Genomic DNA, 25,279 nt, shown 5'->3' with positions numbered 1-25,279 from the left:
AGATATGTAGATTGTAAAAATATCTTAGAACAGATCTAAATATGTGAAATGTTAATTTCAGAAAAAATTGCAAAAAATCTGTTTTTGAAACATATTTAAACAATTGACATGTTTCTAATGTTAATTTAAAGCTACTAGAGTATATTTTGGAAACAAAATAGGTTAAACTAAGGCAAGACAAGTTAAATTAACCCAAAATGCCATTCACAACACATTTATTTCTTCCTTTAAAGAATTTAAATAAGAGGGATGGGTAACTGAGCAAATATACACTGATTATATAGCCGTGTACGAAAAACGAAACATAGCATTTTTTCCGAAAATTTGATAGCCTAGGTAACAGGCAATGCTCAATCAGTCTAAAATATTTTCAGCACTGCAACGTTGGCGCTTTTATAGAAAAATGGCAACATCTTTGATTTTTTGAATGGAACCCGCTATATATTTATAGATATTTTGAGAGTTTCTGCTTCATTTTGATTTTTTTTAATCTACTTTATTGTAACATATTACCTAAGTAGCCGCGTTTTAGAAATAAATACTATTTTCATAAAACTTAATAATTTTAAACATGTTTATTTTTTATAAATTACTTAATTAGTCATGAAAATGTCACAATGGTTTGATAAATAACAGCGACATATTAAGTTAAGATATTAATATTGTATTTTATTATCAACCTAATTAAAAAGTCTAAAATGGAAAATATTAACTACTCAAATGAGGTTTTGACGACGCTTTTTTTTTCATGGACAATGTGATCAAATAAAAGCAAAAAAATATAGAAAATTTAACAAAATGGATCCAGATCCAAATAAAATTCATCCATACAAGTTCCCCAAAGTTCGGGCTTTGAGACGCTGACTTTCTAAGAAAAATAATTTGGACCGACAAAGCAAAATTTTCCAGCGAAAGACTTTTAATAAAAGGAATAATCAAGTTTAGGCTGATTTAAATCCACACGCGAAAAAAGAAATGGGTTTTCAAGAAAAATTTAGTTTCAATGTATTTTGCTTTTAAAAGAAAAGCAAGTAAAATTTTTAATTGATGAATCACGAAATTCTGTAAAATTTTTAGAAATTTTAAGAAATGTAAGTAATTTTTTGGAAAATCTGCCATTACAAGATTTTCGTACTTGTTGGTTTCAACTTGACGAGGCCCCGCATCACTGTAAAGACAGTGTGACAAGAGAACTGTACGACATGTTTGACGATAGGCGGTTTAGGCGTATGGGACTAAGGGATTATTAGCCGGCAAGATTGCCAGATCTGACAGCCCTTGATTTTTATTTGTAAGGTAATATAAAGTAAAGTAAAAAAGAGCCACGTCAGCGAATTAGGTTTTGAAGAGCTAGATGAATGCGAAATTAGAAGAGCAGCAAATATATCCACCAGAAAAAGATTTTATAAATGTTTAGAGAATAATGGTAGTAATTTCGAAAATGTCCTATAATAATACTTTTTTTTATGCTTTTACGTATAACTAACGAAGTATTTTGTAGTATAAATAAGCTTCTTTTATTGGTTGTAAATCTAGATACAATGTGTTAAATTTTCTTATGTTCTTGCTGTTATTTGAGCACATTGTCCATGGAAAATAAATAGTCCCATCTTACATCATAACTACCTGAGTAGTTAATTATAATGTTTTTTTTTTTTAATTAAGTTTATTACAACACATAATGGTAATACTATAAATAAACTGTTGCTGTCATAACTTAAAGTATCACTGTCATTTATTAAACTATTGTAACATTTTAATAGCTAGCTAAAAAAGCTTAAAATTATTAAGTTTCACGAAAATAGGTATTTATTTTAAAACTTTGCTACTTAGATATAGGAATGTATTATATTAAATTAAAGGTATTTTAACTGTCTATAAGAATAAAAAATAAAATATAGGGGGTTCCATTTAAAAAAATGAACTTTGCCTCAACAACAACTCGCCACTTCGGTAAATATAAGATATTAATTTAATTTTCGACGACCCTGTATAATGCTGATTAAATCAGTTATAAAGCTATGTAAAGTTAATTAAGATGGTCTCTTAAAAGGATGTTTAAAATTTGATTTTTAAGAACTTAAATAGGTGAGAAATAAACAATTAGTTATCCCTCCAAAAGCAATAGAGGTACGTATAGAGAAGTATAAATAAAAAAGGCTTAAAACGAATCAGGGAATCAAAATATCTAAAAATATATAGGGTGTTCCATTTAAAATCAAAGGTGTTGCCATTTTTCTACATAAGCGGCAACGCTGCAGTGCCGAAAACATTTTAGACGGATAGAGTATTTTCTGTTACCACGGCTACCAACTTTTTAGAAAAATACTACGTTCCGTTTTCCATATGCGGCTGACGTACCATCGGTCGTCAATCACCCTGTATATAAAGAAGTACATGTGCACAGTGTAATTAAAAGTACCTTAGCACCATTGGCACTAAATTTTGAGATTTTTTAAAGATATTTGTCAAATACTGGCTGTAACGATAACTATTTATTATCTTTTGATATATTTTTTTACTCTTTGGCTAGATGAGATAATTATCAAAAATATTAATTAGGCATTTGAAAAATTCTAATTTATTATTCTAACTACCTTGATAGTAATGTTTTTTTTGTTTTACGCTATCATATACATGTATGTAATGAGAACACACTTTTTAAAAATTACTCCTAATGCAACCTACAATATTAGTTTGCAAATTAAAATTAATACAAATTGCAATATAGATTGGACAAACGTCAACAAAAACAAACTAAAGCAACGTCAATTTATTATTTGCAGTCCTTTCTCTTATTGATTCTAATCTTTCACATAATTGATAAGAGCAAGGACCTATAGCTAAATAGGATAAACCCATAAATAAGTATAAGATTAAAAAAAACCTTACTTCTCGCTTATACTTTACTCACACCTCGCATTTTGTTTTTCGATCGTCGATCTGGTTATCTCCAAATTTAACAAACTGGAAATAGCGACCAAGATGGACGTCACCCTGAACAGCTGATGAGGGAAGCCAATAATAACAAACCACAAAATGTAGATTGTAAAATAGGAGATTTGAGTGGAATTGAATAAGAAATGGTGTTAATTTTCCAATGTCTGTTTTTTTTTTTTGCCGAGTTTTTTTTCTTGTATTTTTCTAAGATGCGAAAAGTAATCAATCACGAAAGCGGATCAAACGCCACAGAACCGACAAAATATTAGAAATACTTAAATAAAAACAGGTATCGAACTTAAACCTCCTTGTGAATTATATCAAATTAATCCAAAGCCATTTATTGCTCGACTGACAATTCGACTATATTTTAATTTGTTTCAAATTAAGAAAACTTACCTAAAGGATGATAAACCCCGGTCAAATCTGCCAAAAGCTTATCGTCCACCAACCATCTGAAATTTATGGGCGGATCGTTGACGGTACCCAAAATCACGGGAGAAATGTCCGGCAATCCGAAGCACCAAAACGGCACGGTGGCCCCAACCCTGAATCGGGTCAACGGAGCGCCAATTTTCACACCTGTTAGAGCTATTACTGTAATCTCGACTTTATCCTAAAATAAAAAAAATTATATCTTATAATCATAATCTCTGATAATTACTGTAAACAAGTTCTTCTTACCTCCGAAAACACCATGCTTTGGCCCGTAGTTGGATGAACCCCGATAGCTTTGGCGCTTATATAAGTTTTACCAAGAGTCAGTCCAGTTATGATGCCCTTATCGGAAACTTCTGCGGAGAGAAACGAAGCGTTTTAGTTAATCATACAGGGACATAAAAGCTTAATAAACATTTTATACACAGTATTTTTTTTAAACCTTGGCTAATGAGTTGATTTCTGGAAATATCACTTTCATAGGATTGTTGAGGAGATCCATGATTATCTCACTAGAAGAGGAATTGATCTTTGTGTTTTTCATAGACTAAGAACCTCTTGAAATGCAACACACCACTATGCATCTTCCTATACCCAGATTAAGCAGAGAAATTTGTGAATTATCACTCGATAGATTTAGAGCTGTTGTGACGATATTTTTTGGTCAAGTTTTTTTATAGGGTATCAGAATTTCTGATGTTCTTTTAAATGATTTTAAGTTATAATAATTTTATTGATTCTTTATAAATTTTATTTCTATTGTGTGTTTAATATAAAATTGTAGTAAAGTAAAATATTCACTTCATTTCATTTGTCAATAAAACGATCATATCTTCAGATAATATAGCCATTTTGAGCTGAGTTTGATTGTGTATGAAATTTTTATATTAGGCTTTGAGAGTCCTCTAAACCATACACAATGCGGTTTAGTAGGGCACCCCAGTGGCAACGCTGCACTACACCAATTGAAAGTTGCATAATAACATTTGTATGGTGAATTATTTGATTATAAATGCCCTTTTGCATAAATATAGTTTATGCCTTCAAATTTCGAAAAAAAAAACAAATCTTGCATGCATATCTGTCGGCACAGTCTCTCTCTTGTATGTAGTGTCTACCATGCTTACTGTAATCGTTCTAGTGATTGTAATATCTTTTTGTATAGGTATACCTTTAAATAGCCGAAAAGTCAGTCTTGCAGGCATGTAATGTGCACTATGATACTGGAATTTAACCTCAGATGATACTCAACAAGACGAACGTAAGTCGTTTGCCGCGACTGCCACTCAAGGTTTAATTTTTATATACTTCGTAATCATTTAATAACTCAATAATGTCATGACCTTGTATAGGGACACGGCAAGAGGAGGGTCGATCTTGAAGTGCAACTAAAGATGTAATTATAGCATCGGTCACTTGCACAGTATTGCCATTAATGAAACGTTAAAAATTAAAAATTTGCAGAGCCAATGACATCGAACGTTTCGATCTGTTGAGATGTTTGCCATATATAAAATAATAGAGAGAACCATTAGCATATCTGAATCAACAAGAACGTTAGTTGTACCACAATTTTCGATTAATTTTCCGATCAATTTCAAATATTACATCATGACATGGAATTGGCCTAAATGCACAAACAATCGATCAAAGGGTTTCTGTTTTTCAGTACACTGCAACTGTAATGCTACTTTTGCGATAATTCATAACTTACTTGTTCATTGCATTCATCTGCCACTTTAAGGCATAACATCGAGTACTTGACTACTGCAGTACTGGTACGTGACGAGTTAGTAGTGGTAAAGTACGAGAGTGTTTACTGTGTCGATTTATTGTTGAAAATGAAACTATTAAATCCCGCTCACATAGCTGTTTTCAGAATATTTGAAACACAATTCAACATCCACGTTAAATTTTTTGCTGGTTTCTAAAATATCAAGTGAACATCCGCAGTTGCAAGAGGCAGTCATTTTTCAACGATATTGATTTTTTTTGGATACGTAGTCAGATTATAGGTTACTGTGTCAAAAGTGCGCCTTCTTTTTTGAAGCTCTTATTATCGCCTTATCAGAATCATCTGGAATTTTTCCAACAGATATATTGTCATCGATATTTTAATACAGAGGCCTCATTATGGCCTACACTCAATCTACCATTATTTTCGAAAATTGTTCTACAGTGCGTATGATACACCATAAATTTTTTCCGCAATATATTCAACTGTCATGATAAACGTACTATTATTAATGTTTTTAGCTTTTTCTTTTAAATTTAAACTTTGCCGATGACCTTTTCATGTTCGCCGGTGCGTGCTTCAGAATATGCACATATAAGTGTCCTATGACTGTTCTTCTATTCGTTGCTCGTTGGTTTTCCTGATGCATCACCGGCTTCACCAGAAACTTGAGTGATAATTAATTCGTCGCCATATTCAGCAACAGTATTAAAATTTTAGAGGAGAAGAAGGCTATGCAGCCTCTCTCATTATTATGAATACACTACTTGATTGCTTCACCATTTACTTACATTATGAAAATTGCCACCTGTCATACCTGTGCGCGTACTTGAATGAATCAAAAAGGTTTGGCCAATATTTAATTCCTTTAATATTTGACCGAGATATCGGCCGTATACGGCATACGAACCCTAATAACTTTAAGTTAGAACAAGCAGTTATTTTGAAATAAAATGACAATTTAGCGAAAATCTTTCATTCTAGTTTTTTTTTAATTGTAAAAATGAAATGAACAACCTTTTTTATGATATTTAATATTGTTTTTATAATTTATTTATATATTTTAAATCATTTAGTACTTAGTTACTTGGTAAATAATCGAAAAATGCTGACAACTAAATATTGTAACAAGTGAATTTTAAAAAAGGAAAATAAAAATTAGTAAGGCGTAACGTCGTCCTTAGCTTGAATAACAGCCTGAACTCTATCAGGCATTAAACCAACTAGACCTTCGCAAATCTCAAGGGTGACACTATCCCATATTTTCTGTAGTTTAACACGTAGATATGGCAAAGTATGCTGCGGATTATTTCCTAGACTTCATTTTATACCAAAGTGTTTCGATTGGATTAAGATCCGGGCTGCTAGAGGGATGTGACAAAACTAAAATGTTATGTTCTCCCATCCATTTTTCAGCATTTACTATGCCATCAATAAAATATAACGTTTCCAGTCCTTTAGCCGTCCTGTGGTTGTACCACACCATGATGCCCTGTGAAAAGTCCTTTTAATACAATCCTTATGGAATGCTTCTGTTTTGTCCCGAATCACATGCTTTCGATAATCTCCGACACATACATCAAATTTGCTTTTGTCGCTATAAATAACTTTGCTCTAATTTCCTTTGGTCCATGAGAGTTTTGTCTTGTCCCAAATGTAACGATTCTTTTTTTAAGTGTCCTTCAACAAAAGTTTTTCTATTAGACATACCTAAGAAAAAACTAAGAAAATTTGGACATTATTCCACTTTCCCTATTTCACCTTGCAGTTATTTCTCGTAAAATATTTCTTCTTCCCGATTTACAAATTTTAATGAAATTCCTTACAATCCTTTGAGAAACAACTTTTGGACGTCCTGAACTTTTGCCGCAAACACCAATACTGGCAGTTTCACCATATTTTCCAATTATATTGAATACAATAGTTGTTGCGACATTTAATCTTTAAAGATTTCACTTTCACTGTTTTCCTTTTGTGGTACTGCCGGATAATAATAACTCGCACTTTTAGATCAGTAGGTTTTCTACGAGTCATTATTGTATTTTGCTCGTAATAAAAGTGATAGTAATTAATGATCACATGTCAAGTGACGCATAAAAATTATTATTGCTGACAACGCACTACTTACTCGTATTTTTTCAAAGCCATCTTCGCATCAGGCTGATAGAACTGAAGAAATGTGAGGAAAAGCAACACATGTTCCAATATTTAGTTGCCCAAATTTTTTGATTCTCAAACAATTAAGTAAATATTAATAAGTACAAAATGATATCAATTTAATATTTTCAATTTAAAAAAAAATTAAAAAATTACGTAGACGAATTTTATGCGCAAAATGACTACTTGTTCCTATATATAGTTGTTAGGGCTCCTACGAGCCCGCATGTAGATAGATAGATAACATACTTTATTGTTCAAGAACTACAACATATATAATTGTTATTAACAAAGCCTGAAAGACATACCTACAATATTAAGTTCTATAAGATATACAATAAAACCATAACATTTTATAGAACTCACAAGGATAGCAATATTCAACAATGACAGAAATCTTAATACTAATACAATTGTTGGTCAAATTACAGAATCTCAAAACCCTAATAGAACCTAGATGCTGTTCGAGATTAAACAAAAAATATGCATCAAGAATAAAATGCATTGTCAATTAAAAGGTTTTTGTACTTATGCCGAAACATTTTTAAATTCTCCATACAAGGCAAGGCAACACTCAATGGCAAGTGGTTATACATTTTAATTCCCATATAAATAATGGAGTCCTTTATCTAACTAAAGTGAGGAATAGACAAACATAAATCCATGTTCCTGGCATGTTTGATAAGTTCTGGCATTTGAGAAATTAGAAAGATGTTTGTGAATAATACACACTGATTCCAAAACAAAAAGAGTTGGTAGAGTAAGGATTTTATTTTCAATGAATTGTGGTATGCAATGAGTACGTGGATGTATATGACATAATGACCGAACAGCTTTTTTTTTATAGCACAAAAGAGGATTGAAAAAGATATTGGGCATTCCAACAAGGCAAAATAACTAGTCCGTGCAATAACGAGACCAACTTCCCTTGCAGTTACCTTCACAATATAGCAGCCAGAAGCCAGCTTCTATGTTCAAACCCAGGTATTTAGAATCTTTAACAATCTTCAAAATTTGAGTCGCAATGGCAATATTTTCCAAACGCATCTCTCTAAATTTAACAACATGGGTTTTTGATAGATGAAGAGCTAGATTCTTGATCGTTTCAACGTCAAGAGCACTAATATTTTGCAGATCGAGAGGGTTGTCCACGTCCAGTGACCACAGTGCTGTATAATCATCAGCAAAGCTCCAACCTCTCCTGAAATATCAATGTCTAGCAATTCATTGATGTAAATCAGGAAGAGAGTTGGGCCCAACACAGACCCCTGAGGAACACCACAAGTAATGATGTTCCTACCCGATGCTTTGCCCTTGATAGAGACCGTGTCCTGCCTGATGGATAAAACTTAATCCATGCAAGCTCAGGACCTTGGAAGCTATACTTATAAAGCTTAGGCAGCAGTATTCTGTGACTGACACAATCGAACGCTTTTGATAAATCAAGGAATTCAGAAGAGTCCTCATAAAGTGGAATACAGCAGGGCAGATGCCCTGCTTTTTGGGTGTTGAAAGCCAAACTGATTTTTGTTTTGCAAATGCTGAAGTCAGTAGAAAACTTTGTGATGTGTATGTTAACTAGGCGTTCTATTTTTTGGTCAGCCCTTTGAATGCCTGCAAGACTAACTTTGCCGATAGATATAGTTATATAAAATGCAAGAAATGCATTTACTGTTATTTAAAGATATAAACTACAGCTATGCAAAAAGATATTTACAATCAAATGACTCGCCAGAACGATTTCAGTTGACATGTGAGACTGCATGCAACACCGACTTTGCCACAGATGCGAATTGCAAGATTTATTTATTTACGTTATTTTACTCAATAACAGTAAAATATATGAAGGTCAATCATAAGCAAATTGTCTGCGTATTCAAAAACTAGAAGTCACTCTAAAGAAGAGTCTGAGTATTATTGTTAACTTTTATTCAAAAAGATAAACAAAGAGAAACAAAAAAAACTTACTGGCAGTTTTTTCGTCGGTCACAGCAAAAACGATTTCCGTATCCGGCAAGGGTCCTCCTTTCACCACCAACTGGATCGAGGCCCCAATCAAAACGCTCCCGTTTCTCGGATGCAATTTCAATGGTTGGAACACTTGCAAGTCCATCGGAGCACTGCTCACGTCCTCATCATTACTTGCAGCAGTGAATATCAATTTGGTATCTCCCAATTCCACTCCCGTTATCACATATCTGATTTCGCCCACGCCCCAAGGCTCTTTGGCAGTTTGATCGGCTCTCTGGATATTCGCAATTGTTTCTTGAAACTCCGGTCTCAGATCCACCATTTTTAGGTCGGGTATGTCCATTAAGTTGTCGTTTTCATCGTAGAGTCGAACGGTGCACGGTATACATTTGCCAATTTCAACTTTATCGGCCATTTCGACCCGGATTATTCCTACGGAGACCACCGTGACCCTTAGGGACGCGGGTTTGGACATCAGGCATAAGTCTAACAGTTGTATGATCACTTCGCCGGACTTCATCGGGGTTATTTCGAGCTCCTTCGTGGTTTCCAAGTAAGTTACTTCAACTACGTCGTCGGCGCTAAGGGCGATTTCGAAGAATCCTGAGCCTTGTAAGACCTTGACGGTTTTTTTGTTCCCGGGGTGATTGTACAGGGTTAAAGAACTATCGCTTAGAGCAGTATCTTCTACCTGTGAAAAATTAATGAATATTAATAAACGTCCAAAATGAAAACTTTAGCAGTGCTGAAGAGATGGCTACTGACTTTCTTTATATATCTATCTGAATTTGAGAAGAAAAAGATGATTTACTTAGAAATGGAGACACCGAAAGTCCGACGGAACACTTAATCATCTCAGAAAAAGTCTTTATCAGCTTAACAGGATACTATATCTCTAACGACTGGAATAAAGAAAATTTCACATTGAACTGTAATTGAATTCCAGATAGTCATAAAGTCGTTATTGAATACAAAGAGAAAATATGAATTTAATGCTGCGAGATAGTGGTTCTAAAGTGATTAGGGGCTGTAATAAACCCAATATAAGTAATAAAAGATGTGTGAAGCAAATAAATACTTTGCAAATGGATAGCATTAAAACCCAAGTGCTGTATCAGACTTAATTGTAGTTAACAAGAGTTGAAAAGGTTTATTATCATTTATTGCGCCGAACAAGAAAATCTTGGCTTTAACAGTTTAATCAGCAACCAGTGGGAATTACTAACTCTATTATGAGCATTTTCTCAGTGACTCTTTGAAGAAATTGCAAAAACAATTACTTCTACAGAATCATTAATTTCAAATAGTGTTCCTCTTATAATTACAAGTTCAAAACAGATTTTTTCTGCTGATACTATTTTATTATTGGGAACGACTAGAAATCCCTTACTGAAAAACATTGAAAAACCGTTTGAACTAAATCACCTGGATAAAAATTATGACATTGTTACAATACTGAAGCCTAGATAAAAGGTAGCAATTTTCCAACCAGAATATATTCCTTGTAAGACAGACTGTCCTGAAATGGCAGAGGAAATGGCAAAGTCGAAAGATTTTATAAAATTTAAAAAATTACACATTACACCAGTAAAGAATAGTGATAATGATGAAAAAAACCATTGTCTCAAATTATAAAATATCAAGTTTAAAGAGCTTGCTAAATATAATTTAATGATAATAATAATAATAATAATAATAATAATCGTATTTTATTAAAAAAAAAGATTGACAAATATTATAAATAAAAAAGGAAAAAAACATTATTCAGCAAAAAAAATATTACAGACACTTGTAATAATATGCCACTCTAGGCGACATTCAATTCGATCAGAGAGAGACTCTTTCAAGCAACTACTCTCCAGCTGTCTGTTCAGCTAACCTAAATTAAAACTAAAGCTTAGAGTTACGCTATCTGAATAATTTTTAATTGAATTGGATAACATACGAATTTTGCTAACTCGCTATTTCTCATCTCTAGAATTTATTTGCTAACTGGACATGTATAACAAAAAAAAAACAAAACGCATTGCAAATATGAAAAATTATGCTATAATAGTACCTACAGTTTGACCATCGGATCTGTGTCTACGAAAAGAATGCGGGCGAAATTTTGAAGCGTTGTCACGTCTTACTGCAAAAATGAAATAGTATTGAATAAAAAGTAAATATAATGGTAAAATTAAGCTATTTAATCATAAAAAAGATAATAAATAATGTAATGCAGTTTAAACCATATTTTTTAGTTCTATTTGCTAATGTTTTGCATATTATAAAATCCAATATTGACTAACATTTATCCGAAATTCCTAATAAAACTTACAAAGCCGGCAACGTCGTGCTTTCGCGGAAGCATCTCGCTGTTTGGGGACAGGTGATTGGTTGATGACATCGCGGCCATTAATTTATTATTTTTATGCAGCTCTCTGTCTTTCTCTATCTTATTGGATCGCATCCTACCAGGTTTTGTGTAATTTTCGGAATAATATCGATTTCTTGCGGATTCAGTGGCGGCGGCGTATGTTAATACTTTTGAGCTATTAAACTGTTTTTATTGTTGTATTTTTAGGTACCTACTTAATTTCTGACCTATGACATTTGAGTAGTGTAGCATAGTTTAGTTTATTTGCTATTATTGTTGTTGCTGTTTTGTGTTATTTGTTTCTTTGTTGTTAAAGTTCATAATTTTTAACAGTTTTTGTGTTATTTACGTTAAAATGAATAACTTTATTCATAGAAAGACAATTCATAGCCAGGCAAGGGAAGTGATTGCGAATGTTTATAGGTAAGTAAAATGATAATAAGAGAATTATAAAGCCTAAGCACAGTTATGAAAAAAAAACATTAAAATAAAATCATAATTTATGCGACACTAAATTTCAAAAATTATGTACCTAATGTTGTAATAAATAAAAATCATATTCAATGAAATAAAACCAAGCTCGATTGCTTTACAAACAAAAAGATTTAAAGTTAATGTTGGTTATTTTGAATATAAAATGTCTATAAATATAAATAATATGAATTGGAACGACGACAAAAAAAAATCGAATATCAGGATTATATACTTCTTGTACAAATTTTTAGGGTTTGCAATGAAGAAGCTACTAATAACTTCGTTAATCTACCAGTAAAGCGCAAACTTGAAAGAGTATCTCAATATACTGGCGTAAGCATTTCAATGGTGAAAAAAATTCACAAAGAAGATGAAGAAAGAATGCGGACGGACCCCAACAAAATGCTTTCTAGTCCCGGCAAAAAAAGACCGCGAATGACGAAGGTGGAACAAGACGACAACTTTCATTTTCAAATAGTTAAACACCTAATAAATCGAATTTATATGGGTTTAAAGTTGTGCCTACTAGCAGAAAGCTGTTGCAAAAATTGCCAGAAGAAGAAATTTTTTTCAAAAATAACATCTTTAAGGTATAAATACCTAAGAGAAATAAAAAAACACCGAGCCGAAGGTCGCAATATTGTCTATTTAGATGAAACTTGGATAGACAATGACCTAACGTTTAAAAAATGCTGGTAGAGTGAGACTGTTACTGGAGTGGTTAGCAATATATCTTCAACAGGTACAAATTGATTATACTTATTTAAATACTAATTTAAATTATACATATTATGTAGTAAATTCAATGTTTAAACAGCATAATTCGGATTATCTGCCGTGCTCTTTCCCTCGCGATATCCAGGCATCGTGTACGGCACTCTTATTTTAAGTGAATAAACTAAGTAGGTGTATTACAAATTTTGTGTTTTCTTTACTTTACTTTTATCTCAAACTTCCCTAATCTTGTCTGTCATTTTTTTATTACATATTTACAAATAAAATATTTTAGAAGACCTTAATTTCCAAATTAATATCTTACCTACAAATACCTATTTTAAAATTAAAACCAAACCATATTTTTTATTATTTAATACATTCAAATCTGTGTAATCGGTTTATAAAATTTCGCACGTCACTGGCCATTTCATGAATGAAATGAGGCGGGTCTAGTCTACAACCACGTTCCCCGCACCGATACCGCTTAGCTACAGATTGGTTGGGCAGATTTTAAACATGGTGTTTTACAAACAACTTTTAGTTTAAATATGTAGATAATAGAATTTTTCGACGTGTTCTTTAAATTTTTTTGGTGGTAAGTTTAAACCATCTACTGGTTTGTTAATTAGTAAGGCGGTGTTATTCGAAAAAAAGATTTTTTGAAGAAAGCGGTGTAGTGGCGAGGAATGGAAATAATATTTTTGTGCCTTATATTAATATTGTGGTTATCCGTCCTAAAAGTTATTCTATTATGCAAATAAGGTGGTGAATTTAGTTGTATTATTTCATGGAACAGTGTGATGTAGTGAACAAACTGTCAAGCTCTCATATTTATCCATTTTGTCTCAGTTTTTTTATGAGTTATTGGTTTAAATCTTCGTGGATAAGACGAAGACAAGAGTTCTGCTTTTTCTGTATGCGTGTGCTTTCAAAAGCGCTAATGCATGGTCCGTATACGGTATCACAAAAATTAAAGCGTGAGAGCACAAGTGAATCACATGAGGATAATTTTTAATTGTTTGGGCAAAAAAAATCTATTTTTTTGAAAAATCGCTTTTATATAATAAAACCCTTTTGTAGACACTTATTAATGTGTGAAACGAATTTCAAATCTTGATCTATAATCAACCCAAGATTTTTTACTTCAGCCTTAAATTCAACACGGTCATTACTAATGATTATTAAGTGAGAATAATAGGTTTGAAACTTTTTTTCTATTTGCTTTACTCCCAAATATTATACGTACTGTTTTATTATTATTTAGTTTTAAACAATGTTTATTTGAGAAATCTGCGATTCTGCTAAGGTCATAGTTAATAGCTGCGACGACCTGCTCGCTTTCCCTCCAATTAAATGATAAGTACCCTTGTGTATCATCGGCGAAGCTGTGATGTAAGCACGATGTTAGTGTAGATGGAAACTTAAAGGTGTAAATTAAAAATAATCTCGGTGCCAAAACAGAACCTTGAGCCACGCCTTTTGTTATTTTCAAAAAAAATGACATAACCCCCACATTTTCCACCGCTTGTTCCCTGCCAGTAAGATAATTGCTAACAGAGTGTTACAATTGTGATCCCTTTTATAACCCGTCTGATTCCTGGGCAGAATCTTCGTCGCATCGAGAAAATCTTGGAGCTTCTTATCTAAAATTTTTTCAAATATTTTCGAAAGAGTGAGGAGTATGCTAATTGGTCTGATGTCGTGAAGTAATAAATAAATTTAGGTAATCATACATATGATGACATATTATAAAGAAATAATTGTTCCCACTAAAAAAGAATACTTATACCCTTTATTATACCCAACGCGGGGGAGAAATAAAACTTACCACCTGCAGCAAAACAAGACTGTACACAAACAAATAACTTTATATGCATCATGTTATCATCATGTTACCTCTGGAGCACACCATCCTAATGAGTTAAAAAATAGGAGCTCAACTGTTGTCTAAACAAATAAAGGGTGTCCCAATAGGAACGCACGTTTTGAATTGCGCAGCATTCTTTTTTTATCGCAGTATGTCAAAAAAAAACTGAAAAGAATAATGTAAACAGTTTGAGATTAGTAGCCATGGAATGATATACGGTCGAACGATGAATTATTATTATTAAAACACACTACAAACATGGAGAATGTTTTGCGGAAACAGTTCGTAAATTGCGGGGCATTTTTAGTCGACACGATGCACCAAATCACACGACCGTCCCAAGACTAATTGATAAATTTGAACAAAATGGTTCTGTCGTGGATGTAAAAACACCAGTGCGTCACCGTACTAGCCGTTCTGTTGAAAATATTGCCGCAGTGCGTGAAAGTGTTGGCGAGAATTCGGGAACATCTATCCGTCATCGTGCACAGCAGTTGCACATTTCGAAGAGCACTACCCACCGAATTCTAACAAAAGATCTTCATTTACATGCCTATAAGATTCAATTGACCCAAGAATTAAAGCCAGTGGACCATGCGACGCGCCGTACATTTTCTTCTTGGGTATTGCAAAAACAACAAATGGATGTCGATTTTTCGAAAAAAATTTTGTTTACCGATGAGGCACCGCTTCACCTTAATGGCTTTGTTAATAAACAAAATTGCCGAATTTGGGGCGAAGAAAATCCTAGAGTCATTCATGAGAAGAAAATGCATTCATTAAGAGTCACTGTTTGGTGCGGACTATGGACAGGTCGAGTAATTGGACCGTACTTCTTAGAGGACAAGGCTAAAAATGCAGTTACCGTGAACAGCGAACGCTATCTTAATATGCTCACTGAGTTTTTATGGCCTCAATTGGATGGTATGGATACAGGCGGTATGTGGTACCAACAGGATGGTGCGGCATGTCACACTACACGTAAAGCAATTGAATTGTTGCAAAGAAAATTTCCCGGTCGTGACATTTCACGGAATGGAGACCAGAACTGGCCCGCAAGATCGTGCGATTTAACGCCTTGTGACTTTTTTCTTTGGGGTTTTTTAAAATCCCTCGTATACGCTAATAACCCAACAACAATTCCATAGTTGAAAAACGAAATTAGACGTATTATTAGCGAAATTGGGACGCAATTATGTGAAAATGTAATTGAAAATGTCTCAAAACGAATAAAAGTCTGTCACGAAAGTCGAGGCGGCCATTTGCCAGATATTATTTTTCACGTTTAATTGCAGTGTATTAGCTTTACGTTAAAATATAAATAACACTCAGTTTAAAATAAATTATGACTTTTATCTACCAATTAAAACGTGCGCTCTTATTGGGACACCCTTTACAACCTAAATCCTGACTTAAACTTAGTTAAATTATGAAGTAGTAAATCATTGTTTGGCAAGGAATTACATGTTTCTATTGCATTATAAGAAAAAGATGTCTTGTATGTTCTTGTATTATGTCGAGGAATAATATATTTAAATTTATTTCTGGTATTTATATCATGGACGCTCAAATTGGTTTTAAATTTATTCTTTAGAGATTTACATATGAATTTTGATTTAGTAATTAAACCATGCATAAAAATACCCAAATATTGAGTTCTACGGTTTGACATATTTAATCAGTTCAACTCATTACTTTTATGTGATACGTGATCTGATTTTCTTAAAATAAAAATTAGACGAATACATGTATTCTGCACCTTTTGAATACGATATTGTTCCGCTTGACGAAGACAAGGACGATAAATAAAATCAGCATAGTTAAAGTGGGAAAGTACAATCGTTTCACATAACATTGCCATTAACTTCGTACTTAAAAGGTTTCTGTTGGAATATAGTTGTTTAAGCGATATATGTAGAAGTTGCATAACATGATCGGAAAAATTAAGCTGACAATCAAGTATAACACCCTGATTACGAGCAGAATAACAAAATGGTAATATTTGGTCATCTATTTTAATTTTAATATTATTTTTTAAGTATTCTTTTTGATTTCTTTTGCCAAACAGCATGAGTTTTGATTTTGATGGATTAAGTTGAAGACCGTATTTTTTAGAGACATCTTTTAGGTTGTTTAAGTAAGAAAGTCTTTTGAAGAGAAGTGATAGTACATCTGGATATCCTCAGCAAAAGCTTGTAACTTCCGACATGAAGAGAGCTTATAAGTTCAGACGTGTAATAATAAAGAAAAGAGGACCAAGAATAGAGCCCTGAGGTACTCCTGATAGTATGGCACTAGACTCCGAGTACACACCATTAACAAACACTTTTTGTGACCTGTGAGAGAAATACGATGCAATGAGTGACAGTGCGTCGACGTCAAAACCGTAATATCTTAGCTTTGCTAACAAGAGTCGATGATTTATAGTGTCAAACGCCTTGGAGTAATCTAATAGTATAACAATACCTTTAAGTCCATGATTCAATGCCTTAATTATATTATCAGTTACCACAGCCAAGGCGGAGGATGCGGAATACCCCTTACAAAACCCGTTTTGCAATTCTGAGATCATACCATTATCATTTAAATATGAGTACATCTGGTTGTGTAAAATTTTCTCCATTATTTTCAAAATGGCAGGTAAAATTGCTATAATTATTATATTAAATCATTAAAGGTCTCTGGTTTTTTTGATCTTGGTAAAGGTATTCCTATTCCAGATTTCCAACTTTGAGGAAAATAATTTTATTCTATGCAACTGTTAATAATATTAGTTATGCAAGGATCAATAAATGTACTGCAATATTTTAACATAGATGACGTGATTTTATCTGTGCCACAAGCATTAGTTTTCATGTTTTGAATAATTTTATAAATATTTTATTATATATCTTCTATACGGAAGGGAAAGCTTAAATTTTTTCGATGCGCTGAATTTGTTGTTTTCGCAAAATTCTATAGTTGATTTAATTGATTTAAGATGCCCCCAAAGAAACAAGTATAAGGGTGTTAAATCCGGCAATCTTAGAGTCAATTCAATTGGTCCCCTTCTGCCGATCCATCTATCTGGCAGGCTATGGTTTAACCAATGTAGGACCAGAAGAAAATAATGAGGTGGGGCTCCGGTCCTGCTGGAATAACAAATCCTCCTGTAAAACTGAATTACCATTTGTACCAATTTGAGTTTCTAGCTCACAGGTAATAAGAGGATCAATAGTCTCTTCAAGCATATTAAGGTACAGATCACCTGTCAGGTTTCCTTCAATAAAACAAGCACCAATAATAGCATTTCTAAGAATACCAACCCAAACATTAACTTCCTGAGGATACTGTGCATATCCTTCTCGAAAAATATTCGGAGTTTTGTCTCTTCAATATCGACAATTGTTTGTTAACATATCCATTTAGAAAAAATTAACATTCAAAGAGGAAACAGTTATTTGATATAATATTAGGGATGGCGTTTACTTGACGAATCACGATTTCATAAAACTATTCTGTTATCAAAATCAGCGTTATAGGAGTTCTTGAAGTATCTGATTTTTGTATGGATTGAGTTTATGCATTTTTAGTGCCTTCCTTATTGTGTCGTGTAATAATCCTATCTATTCTGATACTGTCCGCAAGGAGCAGGTGGGCTCTGCATCAAATAATCTCAAAACCTTAATTTCAGTTCCTTCATTTGTTACTCGTGAGTTTATTTTGTATTGCTTTTTTTCCATTACATATCGGTGATGGATTTCACGATTTTGATTTCTTTGTTTTTTCTTGAAGAAAATAAACCATTATCACAGTTTAGGCACCTAATAAAAGTTATCACTGAATAGCTCAACAAGCAAAAGCGAATTAACAACAAGATTCCTGTTTACGCTATATCTTTTAAATTTACTTACCATGTTATAAAACAACGTATTTTTAGTATTGTTTATAAAATAGCAAGGCTTTTTTTGTGGAATTTCAATGAGAAGATACCGAATTAACGCAAATTAACTATTTACACTAATTATATCGCAATTTTATTAGATTACTGTTTGACCTACATCTTCAAGCTTCCTTTGCCTATCTCCAAATAAGATTAGAAACGCTGCCACCGATGAGCGTAGCGAGGAAGCAGGGGAAGGCTACCCTGGAAGTTGCCGCTTATTGGAATTTGAGAAAAAAAAACTGATATTTTGTAACTGTTTCTACAACTTTGACACGCGAAGCATCTAAGGTTGACATCTACCAGGGTGATTCCAAGGGTTTTTAAAGTATGCGCTTTACAAATAAAATTGACGTGTGAAAGAGTTATTAGGGGTTGCAAAGTTTGCAAATTGATACCCGATATATATTTTAAATCGGAATAAAAACACCTTTCTTTTTGGACAAATTTTTCACAAGGTGTTCTATTAAAAAGGAGTTAACTTGCTATTGTTTTACAATGTGCAATTACTTTTTTTTATTTGTCAAAAGATAATTGAGGAGAAGTCAATCGATTTTTGTTTTGTAGAGATGGAAATATGAAAAATAACCCTTCATTTTTAGGTCTGTTGATGCTCTTAATTACACCAAACATATTTAACTAGAATTAATTATATTAGGTTTTTTTAAACCAAATTTCTTAATTCCTCTTCAAAATCTTTTACCACAAAATATCAAAAATATTATTTAATGAATGTCCTCTTTTCTCTAGAAACCTCGAAAAAATACACGAGTGGGTCCCATTGCACATCCAGCTTCTGATTATTTTAAATATTTTTTTAATAGTCTAATAAATTATCAATATTACGTACCAAATACAATGACAGCGAGGCTTTAATCGGCTGTAATTCGGTGTCCTTGTCCTCGGGAGACAAAAACTCCGGCCATTCAGCCTTCACAGAGTTTTTACTCAAAATCGCCTTGTTGTACCCCTGCACGGTGACGTTAATTTCTAAAGGCCCGACATCTATATGCGGCATAAACGACTGATAGCTTCTATCAGCCACCGGTACCGTCCCCAACGAGATATTTTTCGCAAAAATCCCGTCTTTACTAAGTACTATACCGGATTCGAACGGAGTCACTCGCCACTCCAAGTTCAAACTAGAAAAGTTTAAAAAGCGATTGCCGCAATCGTCCCATACGGTCACGTCGATATCGATAACTTTGGTGCTCTGTACTACGACGTTACCGGAACTGAGATCCATTGGACAATTGTGACTGTCGGAGATTTCCAGTTCGGGTTGCAAAGTGATTTTCCGCGGTTTACCGCAGATCACTCGGGTGGTGACGGTGCTCTTTTGGCCCTGGCAGCCCGTCGAACTCGGGGTGTTTGAGATCATTAGTTTCATGTCGGTTTCCCCCAGTTTTCGGCAGAGGACTTGGATGACTGTGAAGTCTTCACCTTGGATGGAGTGGAATTGGGTTACGTCTTGGCCGGTTGCGATGGTTTCGTCTTCGCTTACCTAAGAAAATGGAAATATATACAGGATAGAATAATGGACTATATTGTAAAATTATACAGGATGGTTCTCCGAGAACTGCAGTTATACCGGATAAGAAATATGAATCACTTGATGTTCAGTAATTGCATTAGCATTACTTGCAGTAATTATTTAAATACTTATATTAATCTCACTTCTCTAAGTAAATTTTAAATGACCCCTATATCTAAAAATATGTCTGCTCGCTAACACCAAAATTCCTCATTTCCCTCCTAAAAATGAACGAGGAACCAGACGTGAGAGGAGTGGACAAGCACTTAAAAGGGAACCATTTTCATGCATTCGAAGCATTTGAATGTATACTTCACTAGTACTCAAATTAAGTAACTAATCCGGTAAAACCTTGCCGACTATCGAAAATACCGGCCGGTAGCGGGAGTAACGGGCAGCTCAAGTATATAGAAGAAAGGAATCAACAGCCTATGGTATAATAATTTGGATAAAGATTAGGGTAGATATGTAAAGAGTTATATTTATTCAATAGATCTATGTTGGTAAAACTTGTAGGATTTTACTCAAAATGATTCTCTCCATCTTTTGGATTACCACATCGTGGACTCATACTGTTTATTACACGTCTGCCTAACTCAAGTCTTGGGTTGAATCAATATATTTATTTCCAATAATAAATCATTGACTATATCATAACATTTGATTGACTTAAAATTGAAAAAAGAGAGGATCGAGATGTTCGGCATATCGAATGTCTCAGTGGCAAGCATAAGTGAGAAATTAGTGAATAATTTTCCTTTGATTTTTAATTATATATTTCCGATTGTGAGACCTTACAGATTGCTATTTTCCGTCAAATGGCGCAACAGATAAAAATAAATTAACTTTAATAAAAACATATTTTTATAACTGCTCTATGCGATGTGACGGATAATATTATTCGATCTTTAGATGAAAACGAATCCGTTGTACTAGTGATGCTAGATTATAGCAAAGCTTTCAATATGCTTAATTACGAACTTTTATTGTACGATACTTGGTTTTGCAGGATTTTCTAATGCTGCAATGAAACTCGTGGAAAGCTTTATCACACATCGAAAGCAAAGAGTTTTTTTAAATAACAATTTTTCGGAAGACATGGCTGTAGTTATGGGAGTTTCACAGGGCAGTGTTCTTGGTCCTCTTCTTTTTTTAATTTATACGGGCGTTTTGTTTAAATGTTTAAAGTATATTAAACATCATAGTTATGCTGATGATACTCAGTTAATGTTGTCTTTTGATACGTCAAATCCGGGCAATGCTGATGACTGTTTAAATGAAGACTTGTCAAGTCTATATAATTTATCTGTAAAACATGGCTTAAAGTTAAACCCTAAGAAATCTGTTGCGATGTTGTTTACCAAACAAAATTTAAGGCGGGACCTATTGGAAAATTTAAAGATACAAATTAATAACGAGCCTATCGTATTTGAAGATATTTGCAAAAGTCTCGGTTTGTACATTGATATAGGATTAAGATTCTCATATCATGTGACATCAAAATTGCAGAAAGCCTATTCAATGTTGAAAACTTTAAATCCGCAGCGCCATGAGTTGAATGTAGATACTAAGCGAATGCTGTGCGACTCTCTCATTCTTTCTCATTTTGACTTTTGTGATGCTGTGTATCGCCCTTGTTTAGACAACAGAGATAAAAAGCGCATACAAAAGTTGCAAAATACATGTATAAGGTTTACATGTTTTGGTATTCGCAGGCCATATGGAGTGTCGCACAAGTTAGAAGATCTTGAGTGGCTTAATAGTATGTCATCGAGGAGAGAGTTACATTATGTGGTATTTTGCTACAATATTCTTAAGATAAGGTGCCCACAATATCTTTTGGATAGGGTGGTATTTAGAGCTGATATTCATTATCAGGCTAATGTTAGAAATAGACGGCGTTTAGATATTCCACGATATCGAAAAGAAATTTTTAAGCGATCATTTTCTTATAATATTGCATCTGTAGTAAATAAATATATTACTAATCTTTCGCTAACGACAAATGCATGAAATCTAAGCTCCAGAATATTATTTAAAATTATTATTATTCTAACATTTCCCGGCTATAACGCAGATATAAATCAGACTTTTGCCATGATTTTCAGTAGTAAAGGCATGTTTTATAACTCTTCACTTGTAAGTCACTTCAGTTCATACGACATTTTAATGTTGCTTAAGTTTGTCAAGCAACCTTATTATTCTTCCAAATGTACACTTAGTTATGTCATGTCTTGTGTTGCATTCTGCTTAAAAAACTATTATCAGAATGCACCATCAGCGCCCAGGGCTACTAATCTGTATTATTATTATTAGAAAAAAAAACCTACAAACTTAAAGCTTCAACAGTTGGGATAGAATAATAATTTTTCTATATGCCTTTAATGTATTCATTTTACATCAACTGTTGTTATATGAGATTGCTAATTTGTAGTACTGAGTCTAGTACTAGTCTTGCACTTATGTTCTGTTTATACATCAAAGACACTAATAAATTAATTAAAAAAAAAAAGTGCCCTAAGGATAAACATCTGAGGTCATGTCTTTAATCAAAAATCTCGACACACCAATAGTTGTTTCTGCCTGTTAACTGTGTAGACTTTGCAGATAATCTCATTTTATTTTAGCCAATAAAATATCAATATTTAGAATATAAATAACTTAATAATAGTAGTATAAAACCACAACAGTGTTCCACCGACCAAAACTCATTTTTTTTTCGGCACGTGCTCCTCTAACACAGCTATGTGGCATTCTTCAGGAGAAGATTAAAACTGTTTTAATGATGAAGGAACAGAGCTCCGTACGACCCCATGTGTCATCAGCAAACTTTAGAACTTGCCACCCTCAAAATTAAAATATTGTCTGCTGTTTGATAGGTAGGATTGGAGTAAATTAATAGTCAAATCTATAATAGACAAGATTTTTAAAAAGTATACTATACCCAATGCAATCAAAGGCTTTTGACAAATCGTAAAATGTTGCCTGAGAGTGAAAACTACACTCAAAACCATCCAGGATCTTGTCACATAGGTCTAGTGACTACTTTTTCCCTCAAGTGTTTTTAATTTATTGATGTCTAAAACCATGTTGCCTATTATAAGGCAATGAATTTTGGTCAAAGTAATCTTCTGTTTGAGTCTTCGGTAAGGTCTCAAAAACAAAAATTGAGACTAAAAAATTGGGCAATAATTCTTGGGATCCATTTAAGAACTTTTTTTATGTACATATGGGTATGCCTATTGCAACTGTAAGACAACCGGGGAAAATGCCCTTTATGACTGTGTCTGCTTAAACTGAAAATAAGCTACCGTTCTCTTTTTAACTTGTGGCATAGATTTTCAATTGTTAAATAGCACATTGGTTTCCGCACCCAAAACTGAGTTGGCCCAGCATGTATATAAAACAGTAGACTAAACAGAAAAATCTCTTTTTTAGGCTTTCTAAGTTATAGTAGTAAAACTTCTTGTACCAAGCATTTAATCACAGTAATCAATTAAAATGTATTTATTTTAATGGTTCTTTATTTGGGTTTAATATATATTACTGGATAATAAGATATATAGGCACGAAAAAATACTCTAATAAAATATGGCCCTAGTTGCTATTTATACCAGCGCATAATATTATAAAAGAATTATGTCTGGAACATATTTCGTATTTTATTTATCATACATATATCGGTAAATAGATAATTATTATTAATATTCAAAACGAACAATTTTTCGGAGTAGTGAATAAAATTTAGATTAGGGCTACTAGAACAAAAAATTAATTTAAATTTTTAATTAATAATTTAAATCGTTATTCAGCTCAACTCAGTTATCAATCAATTTTGTTAGGGAACGAGAATCAATTTTTTTTTAGTTGTAATGAAGCGTGTATTGATATTGAAATAGGTTCCTACTTGGATTATTTTTCTTAAAATCAATTACTAATAGTATAAGTCACATTTAGCATAAAAAAAACCAGGATCACAATTACCAGTCAAATATTATTATTCCACAAACCTTAAGGAGACATACTAGCTTATTTTATTTTTCAATTCAATGTTACTGCATTAGTGCGCTGATTTCGCACAGTTTCAGGAGACACTAGGTAGCAATATTTCTGGTTTAAAAGACAAAATTTATTCCTCAATTATTCTCTCCAAGAATCGTCAAACCACTTTAATGCCTCCGAGCTGGCTGTGGTAAAAGAATTTGCATTTCAACTCAAAAGAAACAAGGTAGTATAGCTCAACCTTAATAAGGGTATGCAGAAAGAATATTAACATCATCAAAACTATACATATAATCCCCATTTATTGTCTACGCTAATACGTACAGCTTCACCCATCCTGAAGGCGGCCCTAGTTGAATTTAAAGAAAATTCCCAAGTGGTCTGATAAAGAGACACTCGGGAATACTTGTAAAGACATTATCTAGGGAATTCTTACCCCTAGTGGACACCAATTGAGAAAATTTACATTAAAATCTCCGATGATAATCAGTAATAGTTAAGGAGAGCGCCCACTGAATCGGATCGGCTCGGTCGGTTCGGCACGTTCGGTCCGTTCAGTCGGTAACTAGCGCTCATACAATCGGCAGAACGAAGACACGACGACGTTTAAAAGTGGTTCGACTATTCGAGCATATAGAAGTATTGTGATTAAGCTCCCGTTTAAGCGTTTTTAAAAAAAAATTAGCAGTTCTTCAGATTCTGAAGAGGATGTTATAATTGCAGTAACCTATGCTGAAGTAGAAGCGGTAGAAAAGCGTAGGAGATTTTGGATTTTTTTAAAGAGGATGGTTGTATCATTAAGAGAGCTGCGCCTCAACGTTGGTATACTGTCAAATTTTAAAAATTTCTGAACTCTACTTTACGAGATATAGATAGCCGGCATTCGTTGTGGGACACCCTGTATAGAGTCAAATAAAATAAATGATAACATAACATTCCAACGTGTTTTTTGTGTATTTGTGAAAAATATAAATTATATTCAAAGCAAGAGTTGTACACCACTTAACACCAAAACGAGAACTTTCACACTCGCACATTTCGCCGACCAAGTTGGCATCCTCAGATAATTAAAACTGAGTTTTAAAATCTCCTGATGATGCCAACTTAATAAACAGTAAGTAACGAAAACACCGATTTAAGATATGATAAATGACAGTTACCAG

General features: G+C 33.3%; 1 protein-coding gene across 1 annotated transcript in view; it reads right to left on the bottom strand.

Moving 5' to 3' along the window:
• Window positions 1-25,279, bottom strand: part of LOC126750122 (nuclear pore membrane glycoprotein 210) — a 77,320-nt gene that overhangs the window by 29,274 nt on the left and 22,767 nt on the right. The window contains exons 6-9 of the mRNA XM_050459629.1: window positions 19,431-20,084; window positions 9,239-9,932; window positions 3,625-3,734; window positions 3,340-3,556 (exon numbers count right to left, since the gene is read on the bottom strand). Coding sequence (XP_050315586.1) covers window positions 3,340-3,556; window positions 3,625-3,734; window positions 9,239-9,932; window positions 19,431-20,084 — 1,675 coding nt within the window. The remainder of the gene's footprint in view (window positions 1-3,339; window positions 3,557-3,624; window positions 3,735-9,238; window positions 9,933-19,430; window positions 20,085-25,279) is intronic.

This window comes from Anthonomus grandis, chromosome 2 (genome assembly GCF_022605725.1).
Source record: "Anthonomus grandis grandis chromosome 2, icAntGran1.3, whole genome shotgun sequence".
Lineage (NCBI taxonomy): Eukaryota > Metazoa > Arthropoda > Insecta > Coleoptera > Curculionidae > Anthonomus > Anthonomus grandis.
Note: the sequence above shows the minus strand (reverse complement) of the source record. Positions and strands in the feature narration are given on the sequence as shown.